Source organism: Garra rufa, chromosome 18, assembly GCF_049309525.1.
Source record: "Garra rufa chromosome 18, GarRuf1.0, whole genome shotgun sequence".
Taxonomy (NCBI): domain Eukaryota; kingdom Metazoa; phylum Chordata; class Actinopteri; order Cypriniformes; family Cyprinidae; genus Garra; species Garra rufa.
In genome coordinates this window covers 12,869,384-12,883,638 of record NC_133378.1, presented here as the reverse complement: position 1 = coordinate 12,883,638, position 14,255 = coordinate 12,869,384, and the positions used below count along the sequence as shown (strand labels likewise).

Here is a 14,255-nt window from a genome sequence, read left to right as displayed (position 1 = left end):
AAACAATGATCTGTTCGTATACAGGATATGCCATAAAACTATCCCAACTACAAAGTAATCTCCCATCTTCTAGAAATCCAGGAGAACAACGGATAGAAGGAGAAGAAAATATAGAAAAGATAGAAAATATCCTTCTTCCTCAGCTGGGATCATTTAGAGCCCTTTGAAGCTGCATTTAAACTGCATTTTGGTAGTTTAAACTCGTCGGCATTATGGAAGTCCACTATATGGAGGGAATCCTGAAATGTTTTCCTCAAAAAACATTTTTTTACGACTGAAGAAAGAAAGACATGAACATCTTGGGTGATAAGGGAGAGATTTATCCTCAAAAACTTCTTTAACTAATGGAGCTGTATTATAAAGACATAGCTTAAAGGAAAAGCATCAACAGGTTTAGCAAACACAGTAAGTCTCAAAACGGCCTGATGTTGAGTGGTTAATTGCCCTGGCTGATATAAATATATATTATTAATCTGTAATTAGCTGAGCGGTGAATATTCACACAGCACAGTTTCCTGTGTTTTAATCTTTTGACCGCCAAAACCGGATCTGTGTCAGTCTAATGCAGGTTTATGTGGTGTTTCATAGCTCCTGCTCCAGATGTTTGCTGATCCTTCAGTAATCGCTCATAAACTCAGACACATATTTAGTGACGCTGCTGGTGATTGATGACGTTCTTTGAATATTACGCACTGATTATGTGGAGGTTGAGCTGGCTGTCTATACGCCGCTGATAAAGGGATGTTTGTGGTTGACTTTCTAAGCAAACATGACAGCTTAAGTCAAACGCTTGAATGGTAAATGTAGGTTTGGTTAATCTACACCTGTAAACGCTGTGAGATTACCTGTCTGTCAGATAGGCATGTTTACACAGAATCACACAAATCACGCCAACGGCCCGTAATCCTCTCTCAATGCCCGCTTTTCTCAGAGTCACTAATAGCAGGTTAGAAACGACCGCGTGTTTAGATATTCTTTATGAAAGCATGAACCAGCATTTAAGACGTGACACAGTAACATTTAACTTTTGTAACATATTTTTGAGTTTAGTTGTAATTGTAGGTCAGACTCTATATGGTTATGCTAGTCGAAAAGTCATTCAGAGGTGGAGAAAGATTATGAGAAGAATTTTTGCTAATACTTCACGGTCAAAACCCATGCTAGTTAATGCATTAATTAACATTAACAACAAGCAATTCAGCATCTTTGTTACTGAACAAAGAAACTAAAGTGTGTCTTTGTTAATACTGGGGAATTAGTTAGTTAATGTTAGCTCATGTCCATTAAGTAATATTAACAGGTGTAACTTTTGATTTTAATTATGTGTTAGGAAATGTTGGAATTCAGTGACATACGTAAATGGGTATTTTTATCAGTTAATGTTAATTAGCATACTTCAGTAATGTTAGCAAATGGAACCTTCCCGTAAAATGTATTTTAGTGTAAGTGCATTTGTAACCTGTTTTTCTTTCCTGGATTAACAAGCACTTTTTCATTTCATTTCATTTCATTTCACCATTTATTTAACTTTTTTCTTCACTGGATTATTATGTACTGATGAATTTTCACAGTAAGCCATGCACTTTTTTTTATTAATCTATTTTTATTATATTTTAATTTAAACTTTGTTTTCTTCCCTGGATTTTCACAGTAAACCATGCAATTATTTTTAATTAATCTATTTTCTTTTCTTTTATGTATTATTATTGTTTTTTTTTTAGTAACTTTTTGTTTTCTTCCTTGTATTATCACGGACTGATGAATTTTCACAGTAAATCATGCATATTATTTTATTATTATATTTAAAATTTATTTTAAATAATTTGTACCTTTTTTATCTTCTATGGATTATCATTCACTGAGTTTTGATAGTAAACATGCATTTTTAAATTATGTATTTTTATTATTTTATTTTATTTTATTATTTTTTTTATTATTTTTTATATTTTTATTTCATAATTTGTAAATTTTTTTCTTTCCTGAATTATCATGCACTGATGAATTTTCAAAGTAAATCATGCATATTTTTTAATTATTATATTTTTATTTTATTTTAAATAATTTGTACCTTTTTTATCTTCCTTGGATTATCATTCACTGATGAATTTTGAACCATGCACATTTTTAAATTTTATTTTATCTTTTTATTTTATTTATTTTTTTAAATTGTAACTAATTTGTAACTTTAGTTTTTCTTCCTTCGATTATCATGCACTGATGGATTTTCACAATAAACCTGGCACGTTTTTTTTTTTTTTTTTTTTTAAATGAATCTTATTTTATTTTATTTTATTTTATTTATTTGTAACTCTTTTTTTCTTTTCTGGGTTATAATGCACTGATGAATTTTCACAGTAAACCTGGCACGTTTTTTAAAATCTATTTTATTTTATTTGTTTTTTAATAATTTGTGACTTTTTGTTTTCTTGTATTATCATGGACTGATGGATTTTCACAGTAAATCATGCATATATTTTTTTTAATTGTTATATTTTAATTTTAAATAATTTGTACCTTTTTATCTTCCTTGGATTATCATTCACTGAATTTTTAGTAAACATGCACATTTTTTAATTTATTTTTATTTTATTGTATATTTTTATTATTATTATTATTATATATTTTTATTATTATATATTATTTATTTTTTATTTTTTTATTTAATAATTTTTAACTTTTTTTCTTCCTTCGATTAATGCACTGAATTTTCACAGTAAACCAGGCAAATTTTTTATGAATTTGTTTTTTAATTATTATATTTTTATTTTATTTTTAATAATTTGTACCTTTTTTATCTTCTATGGATTATCATTGACTAATTACTTTTGACAGTAAACCATGCACATTTTTAAATTATTTTATTTTAATATATTTTATTATGTATTTTTATTTTATTTATTTTTTAAAATGTTAAATAACTTGTTGTTCTTCCTGATAAATTTTCACAGTAAACCTGCCACATTTTCTTTTTTTACTTTATTTTAAATACTACTGTTCTTTATTTGTCCTCCTGTAAATATGTACTTTTGGGCAGAAATATTTATTTATTTATTTTCATAGTTTACTTTTAACATTTTGTTCTGTTTTTATATCGTATTTGTTCTTTGTTTCTGATGTATGACCAATTCTTTTATTAACTATTTATATTTCTTTCAGGTGGATCTGGTGAATATCGGAGGGACAGATATAGTCGATGGGAATCATAAGCTCACTCTAGGACTCATCTGGAGTATCATCCTGCACTGGCAGGTCAGAAAACTTTCACTATTAAAATCATGTTTATAAATGGATCATGTGTTTATCTTTAAGTCAGGTGTCTATGAGATGTCCTTAATAATAAAGTCTAACCAATCGGTGTGTGTGCGCAGGTTAAGGACGTCATGAAGGATGTGATGTCCAGTCTTCAGCAGACCAACAGTGAGAAGATTTTGCTGAGCTGGGTGAGAAACTGCACCCGAAACTATAACAACGTCAACGTGCTCAACTTCACCACCAGCTGGGCGGACGGCCTGGCCTTCAACGCCATCCTACACCACTTTAGGTAACACACACACACACACACACACACACACTTGTAGTGGCTCTCAGTACATCTCTAGGGAAAGGCTGTGGAGCGTATTGATTGGGTCAGAGGTCAAGAGAGTTTGTGTTCATAAGCTGTTCGGTCTGTTTGGGTTGATCATGTCATGAACCTACAGGAACTGAACACACAAACACATACAGAGCAGTGCGTTTGAGCACTATAGCTATTTTTTTAACATAAATGTAAAAGGTAGAGAGGTTGTCGACTCTCAGAGAACCTGAAATTCAAGAAATCAGAAAAATTCTCAGAGGATTTTATGCATGTTTGCACATTAATCACTAAAGTCTTTATTAATGTATGCAAGTTATGTAAAGTGTTAGCAGATGAAGGGATTGAGAGCCAGTTGGCTGATGAAATCCAGACTTCTTTCGCATTTTCTGTTCTGTTTTTTTGGGAAAATCTGCATAATAGGGTTAAACAAACTGTGTTAAACAGAGCTTGGTACTACACCCTTATTGCCACCTGAAAGGTTATCAGATCAGCAACTATTTAATAACCAAACACGCAAAAGATGGAGGGTGTGTCTAGCTTTTAGGGATGTAACAATATCAAAATCTCACAATATGGTAATTTGTAATATTGACATAATATGATAAAGTGCATTAGATTTGAATAATTCAACTTTAAAATGTACAAAATTATTTTTTTTCCCCCATTCTTCATTTGTCTATTATCTTGCAATAAATTACGTATATTGGACTTCATATGTGACCACAAAACCAGTAATAAGGGTCCATTTTTAAAAAAATTGAGATTTGTACATCATCTGAAAGCTGAATAAATAAGCCTTTCATTGATGTATAGTTTGTTAGGATAGGACAATATTTGACCAGAATCTGGAATCTGAGGGTGCAAAAAATCTAAATATTGAGTAAATCACCTTAAAAGTTGTCCAAATGAAGTTCTTAGCAATGCAAGGCCTTCTGAAAATTGAAATGTGTTGTGATTGGTTAGCAGTCCCACTGCATTGCGATTGGCGAACAGCTTAGATGGCGTTTCCCAAAGCAGCAAGTTCCGTGTACAACTGCGCAAGCTAGAATGAAGTGATTCTTACATTTTAAATATAGATAATTTTCTTATAAAAACACATCGGATTGCTACAGGAAGCTTTTATTGACCCCCCCCCCCCCGGAGACATGTGAGGCACTTTTCATTACTGATGGAGAGAAACACCAGTCTATGCCGTTCTAAAGCTTGATATAACTTTGATTGCATTCGTCTGAAAGAAGGAAGTCATATACACCTAGGATGCATGGAGGTTGAGTAAATAATGCGCTACAGTAGTGTTGGTCTTATCATCAGCCTGCGAGATCGCCGATACATGATATTATAATTATTGTGCTCATTTATTTAATTATTTACATGCCCGAAACCAGCTCCAGTATAAGGCTAGTGAAGCTATCTACACTGTATGATCAATAAATCTCTTAAAACACACTGCACACGTCTACGGCGCGGCCACCGCTGATCGTTACTCTAGTCAATGCTTGTGTTTACATCAGCCACGGCTCCCTCTGTACCGCACACTTCAACGGCACGGCCCAAGCACGGCGTTTGGAGGAGTTCGCGGACACTTCAGTCAATGCTTGGGTTTATACGAACCGCCGTGCAGCTTGCTGAAGCATCCCAGAAGTAGCTGTCCATGCTACACTGTTAAATTTAGGCGAATCCCCCACCTCGTCCCTCCCCACCCACCAACGATTTGAATTTCCATAGGTGGGATTTATTTTAATGATATTCTAATGAGATTTGTGACATCATAACATCCAGAAAACAAAGTCTGTAGTTCAGTGGAGCCGTTCGTTGTAGTTCTTTAAAAGGGATTTTTTAAAAACTAAATATGTCCCTTTGGAGTGGACTGTGAGATTTGTAACTTTGTAGATGTTTTTTATGCCCAAACATACACACCACACACTGGTTAAAATTCAAAAAGTGAAAAAGCATAATAGGACCGCTTTAATAATTTCGTTACATCCGTAGTAGCTATGATTGACAGAAGTTTGCAGATGTAGATTTATGTCGACTTGCTTTAATGTCTTTTAAGAGCTCTTCAAGAAATGTGGTTGTCAGTCCTAAAACTGGTTTGGTTTTCGAGATAGTTAAAACTGCATTCTGTAATTTAAAATGACTAACTAGCATTTAGAAGTGAGTGTTTAATTGTCGAACGCTGTTGCTCATGTCAGCTCTCACTGATGCTGAATGACTTGAGGTTAGTTTGTTTTGCATGTGTGAATGGCCTTTATAACTCTTGTTGTGAATTCTGTTTCAGGCCTCATGGGTTCAGCTGGGAGGAAGTAGTTCATCTAACCCCAGTTGAGAGGCTGGACCGTGCTTTCACATTCGCCAAAGATCAACTCAACATTGAGAGACTACTGGATCCAGAAGGTAGCTACTCCAGTTCAGAACAGCAGCAGATAGACTTATAACTAGTTTTTGCGAAATCCAGTATTTTTTTTTATTAATATTTACGAAACTGGAAGTTTCACCATAGGGTAAAAGATTTCCCTACAGATTTTGCAGCCTTGGTTAACACTGCAAAAAAAAAAAAAATGCTTTTCTTACTTTCCAGCCAAAACATCTAAAAATTCTTAAATTATAAAGGATTTTATAGACAAGTAAAAATGATCTTGGTTAAAAAAAGAGTCAGAATTAAGTGTGTTTTTGCTTGAAACAAGCAAAATAATCTGCCAGTGGGGTAAGACAAATAATATTGTTTTCTGTTTGAAATAAGATTTTTTTTTTGCTTACCCCATTGGCAGATTATTTTGCTTGTTTAAGGCAAAAAACATCAAGGCAGCCCACTGACATGATAATGTTTGGGAGAGCCAGAACAATTTTTAATAAAATTTCGATTGGATTCGTCTGAAAGAAGGAAGTCATATACACCTAGGATGCCTTTAGGGTGAGTAAATAATGGGCTTATTTTAATTTTTGGGTGAACTAACCCTTTAATTTCTTAATTTTGAAATATTAAGCTATTGCTGACTAATGCCATTGGCATTGTTAAGGAGTCACTAGTTACATTTAACACCATTACGTTATTTAATTACAAAATAAATGTAACTGTAATCTGTTACAGTTGCTGAGAAAAAAATGTCATTAAATTACAGTTACTTGTTATTAAGATGAACCAGTGTTACCAGTGTTTCCTGTCATAACTATGCAAAGATTTGATTTCAAAAACACTATCATGGCTATCAAACAATATCTTATGATTTTAAATCAGTATTTAACCTCAGACAATTCTTAATGTAAAAAGAGGTGCTAAAGTCTGATTTTGTGGTTGCTGTGCTTTCAAAATTAAATATTATTATTCTAATTTATGTGATGAGTGTTTAAAAAGTCTGACAGTAATCAGTGTTAAGTACTACTGTAAGGTTAACCCTGCTTGCTTTAAATGTTTAAAAATGATTAACAGTTTGAAATAAAAAAAAATTGAAACTGAAATTTATAAAAGTAATCAAAAAGTGCATAAATGGACCTTTAGCATGCAAAGTCGTAACCGTTCTTGACCACCATCTTTAGCTGACATGATGTTGGCCTTGTTTAGAGATCTTGTCAGTTTGCTGTTTACGCCTGAAGCAGGGAATCAAACCAATGAAACAATGCCAGTCAACAAAGTGGCGTCCAGCGCATTCCAGAGCCCAGATCCTGAGTCTAATCATCTGGACTTGATTGGATTACATGGCTTTTCCTGAACACAAGTTCACATGAGCCATAACTAATCAGAGGGGCCTCATAGAGCAACTCCATAAACACACACACCCATATTCATATTCATACTCATACTCTCTCTCTCTCTGTGTTTCTCAGATGTGGCGGTGCAGTTACCAGATAAGAAGTCCATCATCATGTATGTGACCTCACTCTTCGCTGTGTTTCCCAACGACATTACGATGGATGACATCAGAGAGGTGGAGACGCTGCCCAGACGCTTTAAGGTGGAGCATGAGGATGGACACGCTGTAAGTGTACTGGTTACCCAAACACATTTATGCTTACTTATAGTTATCCATCTCAGATAGGTTTTCCATCATGTGCTGTAATTGTCCTGTTCAAGAATTTGTTGGTTTGCAATGATCTTGGTTCAGTTCTTGAGGACATTTTGGCCCTTCTCTGGCTCTACAGTGCGACCATTTCATTCGCATTTGTGACTGTGAAACAATATTTAGGAGCACCAGTGTGACTGACCCGATCAGCATATTTGTGTATGCGCTCAGGGGAGCTTCAAAGGTTTCTATGTGTTTTTGTAATATTGAATAATGTATCACAGACATATCTCATAAATCCTTTCATGAACAAAGTGGAGAGAGAGTTTTAATAAGAGATTCATTGTGCAGAATTAAGAGCTTCGTTGGTTATATTGGAACTTTGTGAGATTGTGATAAACTAAGATGAGTGACAGCTTTTAATGATTTTAAGGGAGTGAGATATTGATGAGATATTGATTTAATAATATAGTTAAATAAGAAGTTACTAACACTGGCTGACTATGACACTATTGTCTGATTTTGCTCTATTTTGTTGTCAAATATTTAAACAGGTCACAACTGAACCGCTGCGCATCTTTATTCAAACACAGCTGTGTTTCGTTTATAAATGAACGTGCGTTTTTAAACGGATCAATAATTTAATTTCCCATTCATAAAGACATCTGCTTTATTCCTGAATGAATCAACCATTTGAATGAATTAAATTAATGAATGATTCAGTAATTAAATCAGTGACTTGCCACAACCTACTGTCAGATTTAGTTTAATCTTTAAAAGCAGAAAAAAAGTGGCTGAAGCCAAAGAAGAATTAGAAGGAAAATTGAGGAAGTAGAAGTCAAAGAGGCAGATGCCATAGAAGTAAAAGAAAAATTCAAAGAAGTTGATGAAAAAGTCGAAAAGGCAGAAGCCATAAAAAAGTAGAAGTCGAAGAAAAAGTCGAAGAGGCAGAAGCCATAGAAGTCGAAGAAAAAGTCAAAGTCGAAGCCATAGAAAAAGTCGAAGAGGCAGAAGCTATAGAAGTCAAAGAAAAAGTCAAAGTCGAAGCCATAGAAAAAGTCGAAGAGGCAGAAGCTATAGAAGAAGTCGAAGTCAAAGAAAAAGTCGAAGAGGCAGAAGCCATAAAAGTCGAAGAAAAAGTCGAAGAGGCAGAAGCCATAAAAGTCGAAGAAAAAGTCGAAGAGGCAGAAGCCATAGTAGAAGTCAAAGAAGTTGAAGTTGAAGAAAAAGTCGAAGAGGCAGAAGCTATAGAAGTCGAAGAAAAAGTCAAAGTCGAAGCCATAGAAAAAGTCGAAGAGGCAGAAGCTATAGAAGAAGTCGAAGTCAAAGAAAAAGTCGAAGAGGCAGAAGCCATAAAAGTCGAAGAAAAAGTAGAAGAGGCAGAAGCCATAAAAGTCGAAGAGGCAGAAGCCAAAGAAGTCAAAGTCAAAGAGGCAGAAGCCATAGTAGAAGTCAAAGAAGTTGAAGTTGAAGAAAAAGTCGAAGAGGCAGAAGCCATAGAAGAAGTCGAAGAAAAATTTGAAGTAGAAGTTGAAGAAAACGTTGAAGAGGCAGAAGCCATGCTAGAAGTCGAGGAGGTAGAAGACAAAGCCGTAGCGGTAGAAGCCATGCAAGAAGTAGAGGTAGAAGTCGAGGGCTTAGAAGTAGAAGTTTAAGAGGCAGAAGCCAAAGAAAATTTTGAAGAAAACATCGAAGAGGCAGAAGCCATAAAAATTTAAAAAGTAGAAGTTGAAGAAAAAGTCGAAAACGCAGAAGCCATAGAAGTTGAAGATGTAAAAGTTGAAGAAAAGATCAAAGAAAATGTTTAAGAGGCAAAAACGTTATTTAATTATTTCATTTGATTGGTAACTTATTCTTATGCTACTCATTCTTATTCTGTTGTCTTAATTAGAAATGTAAAAAAAGACACAAAAGATGACATACTTTTAATAAAATTGCACAAGTGCTTCTAAAAAAAAAAGAAAAGTAAGCATAGAGCCATGGTTCTTAAGATGTTTCACAGCTTTGTTTATGCTTTGAAGTCGGTGTTTAGGGAGTCAATCAGAGCTGACTGATGTAAAGGCCAGTTCACACTAAGAACGAAAACTATATTAGTGTCCACATCAAAGCTTGATATAATAGTCTGTTTATTGTAAGTGCAGTGCAGTTTTATTGTCTTCTGCTTTAGAGCTCTTTGAAGTGGAGTGTATTTTAATTGGCTGTCAATGTTTTTATTGTTCATCATGTGGAAGGAAATCATTCTGAAAGTGATTCCAGTGATATTGTTCCACTGTGTTATTATTGTTATAATTGTGGGGTGGACTATTCTCACTGAATTAGAATGATTATTAAAACGTGTTACACGGCTCCGTGGAATGCTCGATTCTGATTGGTCAGTCTCAACAAGATATGTTATTTCCTGATAACAACCAGTAAAAACTAATAATCAAGGTAACTGCCTTCAGTCTGCACTGTTCACTTGCTGGAATTTTTTTTCTTTGGAAGCTTTGCGTTTGGCTAGCTAATAAAAAATTAAAACTTAATTCAATATTATGAGTACAATTATTTAATTATGTCATTCTGGTATTGCGGATCACTGTTTTATACACTAATGGATTATAAGATAACTAACAAACTGGTAAGATAGACTTAAATCAGTATCTTTTATTTTATATGTGAAATGTTGTGTTATAAGTGGTATGACTTCATCGTATCCCTTAAATGTTGGAAGTTGTTTGTTTTGCGGGAAGCTGTGGGAATGCATAATGTACATCCAGCATCTATTACCTATGGTTTTCGTTATTATACTTGGTGTGAACAGCCCTTAATACCGTTTTCAGGGCGTAATTTTCGCCTACAGAATAATTTCTCATTTATGTCTTTTATTGGCTAAAGAAGTTCTGTTGTTCCATGAATAGTGCCCTATGAAATCTATTTTATTTTATTTTTTCCCAAATTCTGATTTAATCTTTCTGGATTCCGTTGTTTTTTTTTTTTGTAACATTAAATTTTTTTCTAGACTCTGTTTTAATAGCTAGTTATAAATATATTAGTTAAAAAAGCATGTCTAATGATACTTAATTCTTCAGTTTTATTTTTTTCTTTTACCAAATTCTGTTAATTTTCTGCATTCCATTTTCATGGTTTCATTAAATGTAAATTCTAATTAATTGATTATATATATATATATATATATATATATATATATATATATATATATTACTGATAGATATTTTCTATCTAAAATACATTTAAAATTCTTATTGAGCCCAAACCAGTGAGTGGTAGTGTGTGTGTGTATGTATACATAGTCAAGCCCGAAATTATTCATACAAATTCTGACTTGAAGTTACTTTTAATCAACCAGCAAGTATTTATTTTTTTTTTTTGACAGGAAATGATACAGGCTTCTCCCAAAATAATAAGACGATGTACAAGAGGCATCGTTGTGGGAAAAAAAAAAAAAAAAATCGTAGCTTTTATTTACATTTGAACAAAAAGTGGCATGTCCAAAATTATTCACACCCTTTGCAAACTGTCACAGTCTATGGGAAAATCCAAAGTTCCATACCATTCCAAATAGTCCAAGCTGTTCTAAAGCATCCTAATTACCCTGATTCATTGGGAACAGCTGTTTTAATCAACTCAACAGGTGAAAAACAGAAGCTGTCTGCTGTTGGTTTGTGGACAGTCATGGCTAAGACAAAGGAGCTCACTGAGGACCTGCGGCTGCGCATTGTGGCTGCTCGCAAGTCAGGAAAGGGCTATAAGACCATATCTAAATGTTTTGAAGTTTCAGTGGCTACAGTGCAAAGCATTATTAAAAATACAAGACGTTACGAAATGGTTAGCAGACAAAAACATTAACGTTTTGCAATGGCCCAGCCAGAGTCCTGACTTAAATCCAATTGAGAATCTGTGGAGGGAGCTAAAGATCAGGGTGAACCTGAAAGAGTTGGAGCTCATCGCTAAATATGAATGGGCAAAAATACCAATGGAGACATGCAAAAAGCTGGTCAGCAATTATAGGAAGTGTTTGATTGCTGTAATAGCCAATAAATGCTTTTCTATTGATTATTGAGAAGGGTATGAATAATTTTGGACATGCCACTTTTTGTTCAAATGTAAATAAAAGATGAGTAATAATTTGTTCAACAATGATGCCTCTTGTACATTGTCTTATTATCTTTTGGGAGAAGCCTGTGTCATTTCCGGTCACAAAAAAAAAAAAAAAAAACTTGCTGGTTGAATAAAAGTAACTTGAAGTCAGAATTTTCCAGGGGTATCACAATGGACTCACAACTGATTCAGTTGAGCACGGTATTAGCATGTTGCTAAGCTAACACTGTGATTCTCAAATAAGCATACAAATACATGGCACACAACTAATGGTTGAAAACGTTGGTATTTTCTGTGAAGGATACATGCTAACCCTGCTTTAGATTTTGGAATAGAGTAATTATGTGTTTGTGTTTGATTTAATATAGTTATAACCAAAATAAATAAATAAATGCATAAATTGCTGTGTCTGCCAACTGAAAGCTGATGTTACCAACATAACGCTTGTAGACATTAGCATAAATCCTCTTATTACTGAAACTGCTAGTGGCTGAACAACCACAAACACCTTCATGCATCTGTCTAATGACTGTGTTTATAAACTCGGGGTAATATTGATGGTCCCAGTGGCAAATGGGACGCATGAGTTTTAACAGATGGCTTCAGCTGTTCAGATGGGCACATCATAATGAAGTGTTATACAGCGCAGATGTACAGATATATTTAACACAGCCACTTGCAATGCAGCTCACTGCGAACGCTAGGGGAAACCATGACTTCATGCAGACGCATGTGCAGCTTTGCATTAAATAAACGAGTGGAGAAAGAGCACGATGGGAATTCACATGGAACAAAAAAGTGCAATGGCAGTTGAAAAGCGGTTGTTGTTATTCTGGTGTTTTCTGATGAGGAACTGCCTGTGGAAAATGGGCATCACACTCTGGTGCCAATAAATGACTCCACTTCTAGTAGTTTCCTTTTCTCTCTTTCTCATGCACTCTCTCGCTCTTCCTCTCTGCCTTCTGCTTTCACTGGTAAGAGTGAGTCATACAGATGTGGGGTGTGTGTGTGTGTGTGTGTGTGTGTGTGTATATATATATTGCGATATTGTAAACACAGGCAGTCAGAGATTGGTGGATTTTCTCTGACACTTTTTTTTTTTGCATAACTGTACAAACGCTGTAAAAAGTACCAGAAAGGAACATGGTAATAGTTTGTTTTTGGGCCTGTACCATGGTAATACCATGCTTTTATCTACATTTATCATGGTAATGTCATAGTTCTAACATAGCATTGATTGAAGTAGATTTACGAGTACCATGCAAATACTGTGTCAAAAATTTACATACACCTTGCAGAATCTGCAAAATGTTAATTATTTAACCTAAATGCATGTTTTTTTTATTATTTTATTATGGACCTTTTACTCACATAAAATATGTTGACAGAAAATACTAGTTGAATTTATAAAAATGACCCAGTTCAACAGTTTTCATACACTTGGTTTTTCATACTGTGTTGTTACCTGTGTTGGCTGCAGTGTGGTCTGTTTGTTTGTAACGTTAGCTCTCTGCAGCTTCGTTTTTCTACTGGATTTTCTACTGGACTCTCTATCTTATTGTTAATTCTGCCGTTTTAAATTGATAGATATAGCTTAATTTGATTTCTGGTCTTATCCATCAAACTAATCTGACTAATTTGATTGTTCGCCTTACTCTATAATCACGAGTGCAGCACGTTAGCATTCCATAGCCGGTTAATTTGCCGCTCGCACTCCATTCACGCTTTTAACTCTTGTTTACTATTTTTAGCATTGCGCTGGCCGGTTAACTTGCCATCTGCGTTCCATTCACGTTTTTATTTATTTTTTCTCGTGTTTAATATCGTTAGTACTCTTTTAGCCGGTTCCGTTCCGTTTTTTCTCCCCCTGATCTGTTCTTCAGGAACTCTAACAACATTGGTAAGTTGAAATCATTCTACAATCACGGTGAGTAATGGCTTCTTCTCCTACAATTGTAGTCTGCACTGCTTGCCACATGTATAGCTTATCTATCTCTGTCAGCAGTGAGCCTTATACATGTGATAAATGCAGGAATATAGTCAGGCTGACAGAGAAGATTTCAGAACTAGAGTCACGCATCCAAACTTTAATGGAGGATAGTAAGAATGTGAGGGCCTTAGATACGGTTTTGGATGTGACTAGCTCAGAAAGCCCTGTACATTGTTCGGTTCCGGTAACAACGCCCATGCAGCAGGGCAATTGGGTGACTGTGAGGCGGCATAGTCGCGGGTCAAAACACCGCTCTTCCGTTCCGATCAGAACATCAAACAGGTTCTCCCCACTCAGTGAAGCACCCACTGAGAAACCTGATGAAAGTGCTCTAGTAATTGGCGATTCTATTGTACGGAACGTGAAAATAGAGACACCAGCCAACATAGTCCAATGTTTACCGGGAGCCAGAGCACCTGACATCTTGGCAAATTTAAAAGTGCTGGCTAATGCTAAACGTAAATTCAGTAAGATTGTTATTCACGTCGGCGCTAATGATGTTCGACTTCGCCAGTCGGAGATCACTAAAAATAATGTTAAAGAGGTGTGTGAACTTGCAAGTACGATGTCAGACACTGTAATATGCTCTGGTCCC

The 14,255-nt window shown here is 34.8% G+C and overlaps 1 protein-coding gene across 1 annotated transcript in view; it reads left to right on the top strand.

The window, feature by feature from the left end:
- The window catches only part of utrn (utrophin), a 341,497-nt gene that overhangs the window by 62,201 nt on the left and 265,041 nt on the right, over positions 1 to 14,255 (top strand). The window contains 4 exon segments of the mRNA XM_073822647.1: positions 3,157 to 3,249; positions 3,369 to 3,541; positions 5,853 to 5,968; positions 7,397 to 7,548. Coding sequence (XP_073678748.1) covers positions 3,157 to 3,249; positions 3,369 to 3,541; positions 5,853 to 5,968; positions 7,397 to 7,548 — 534 coding nt within the window.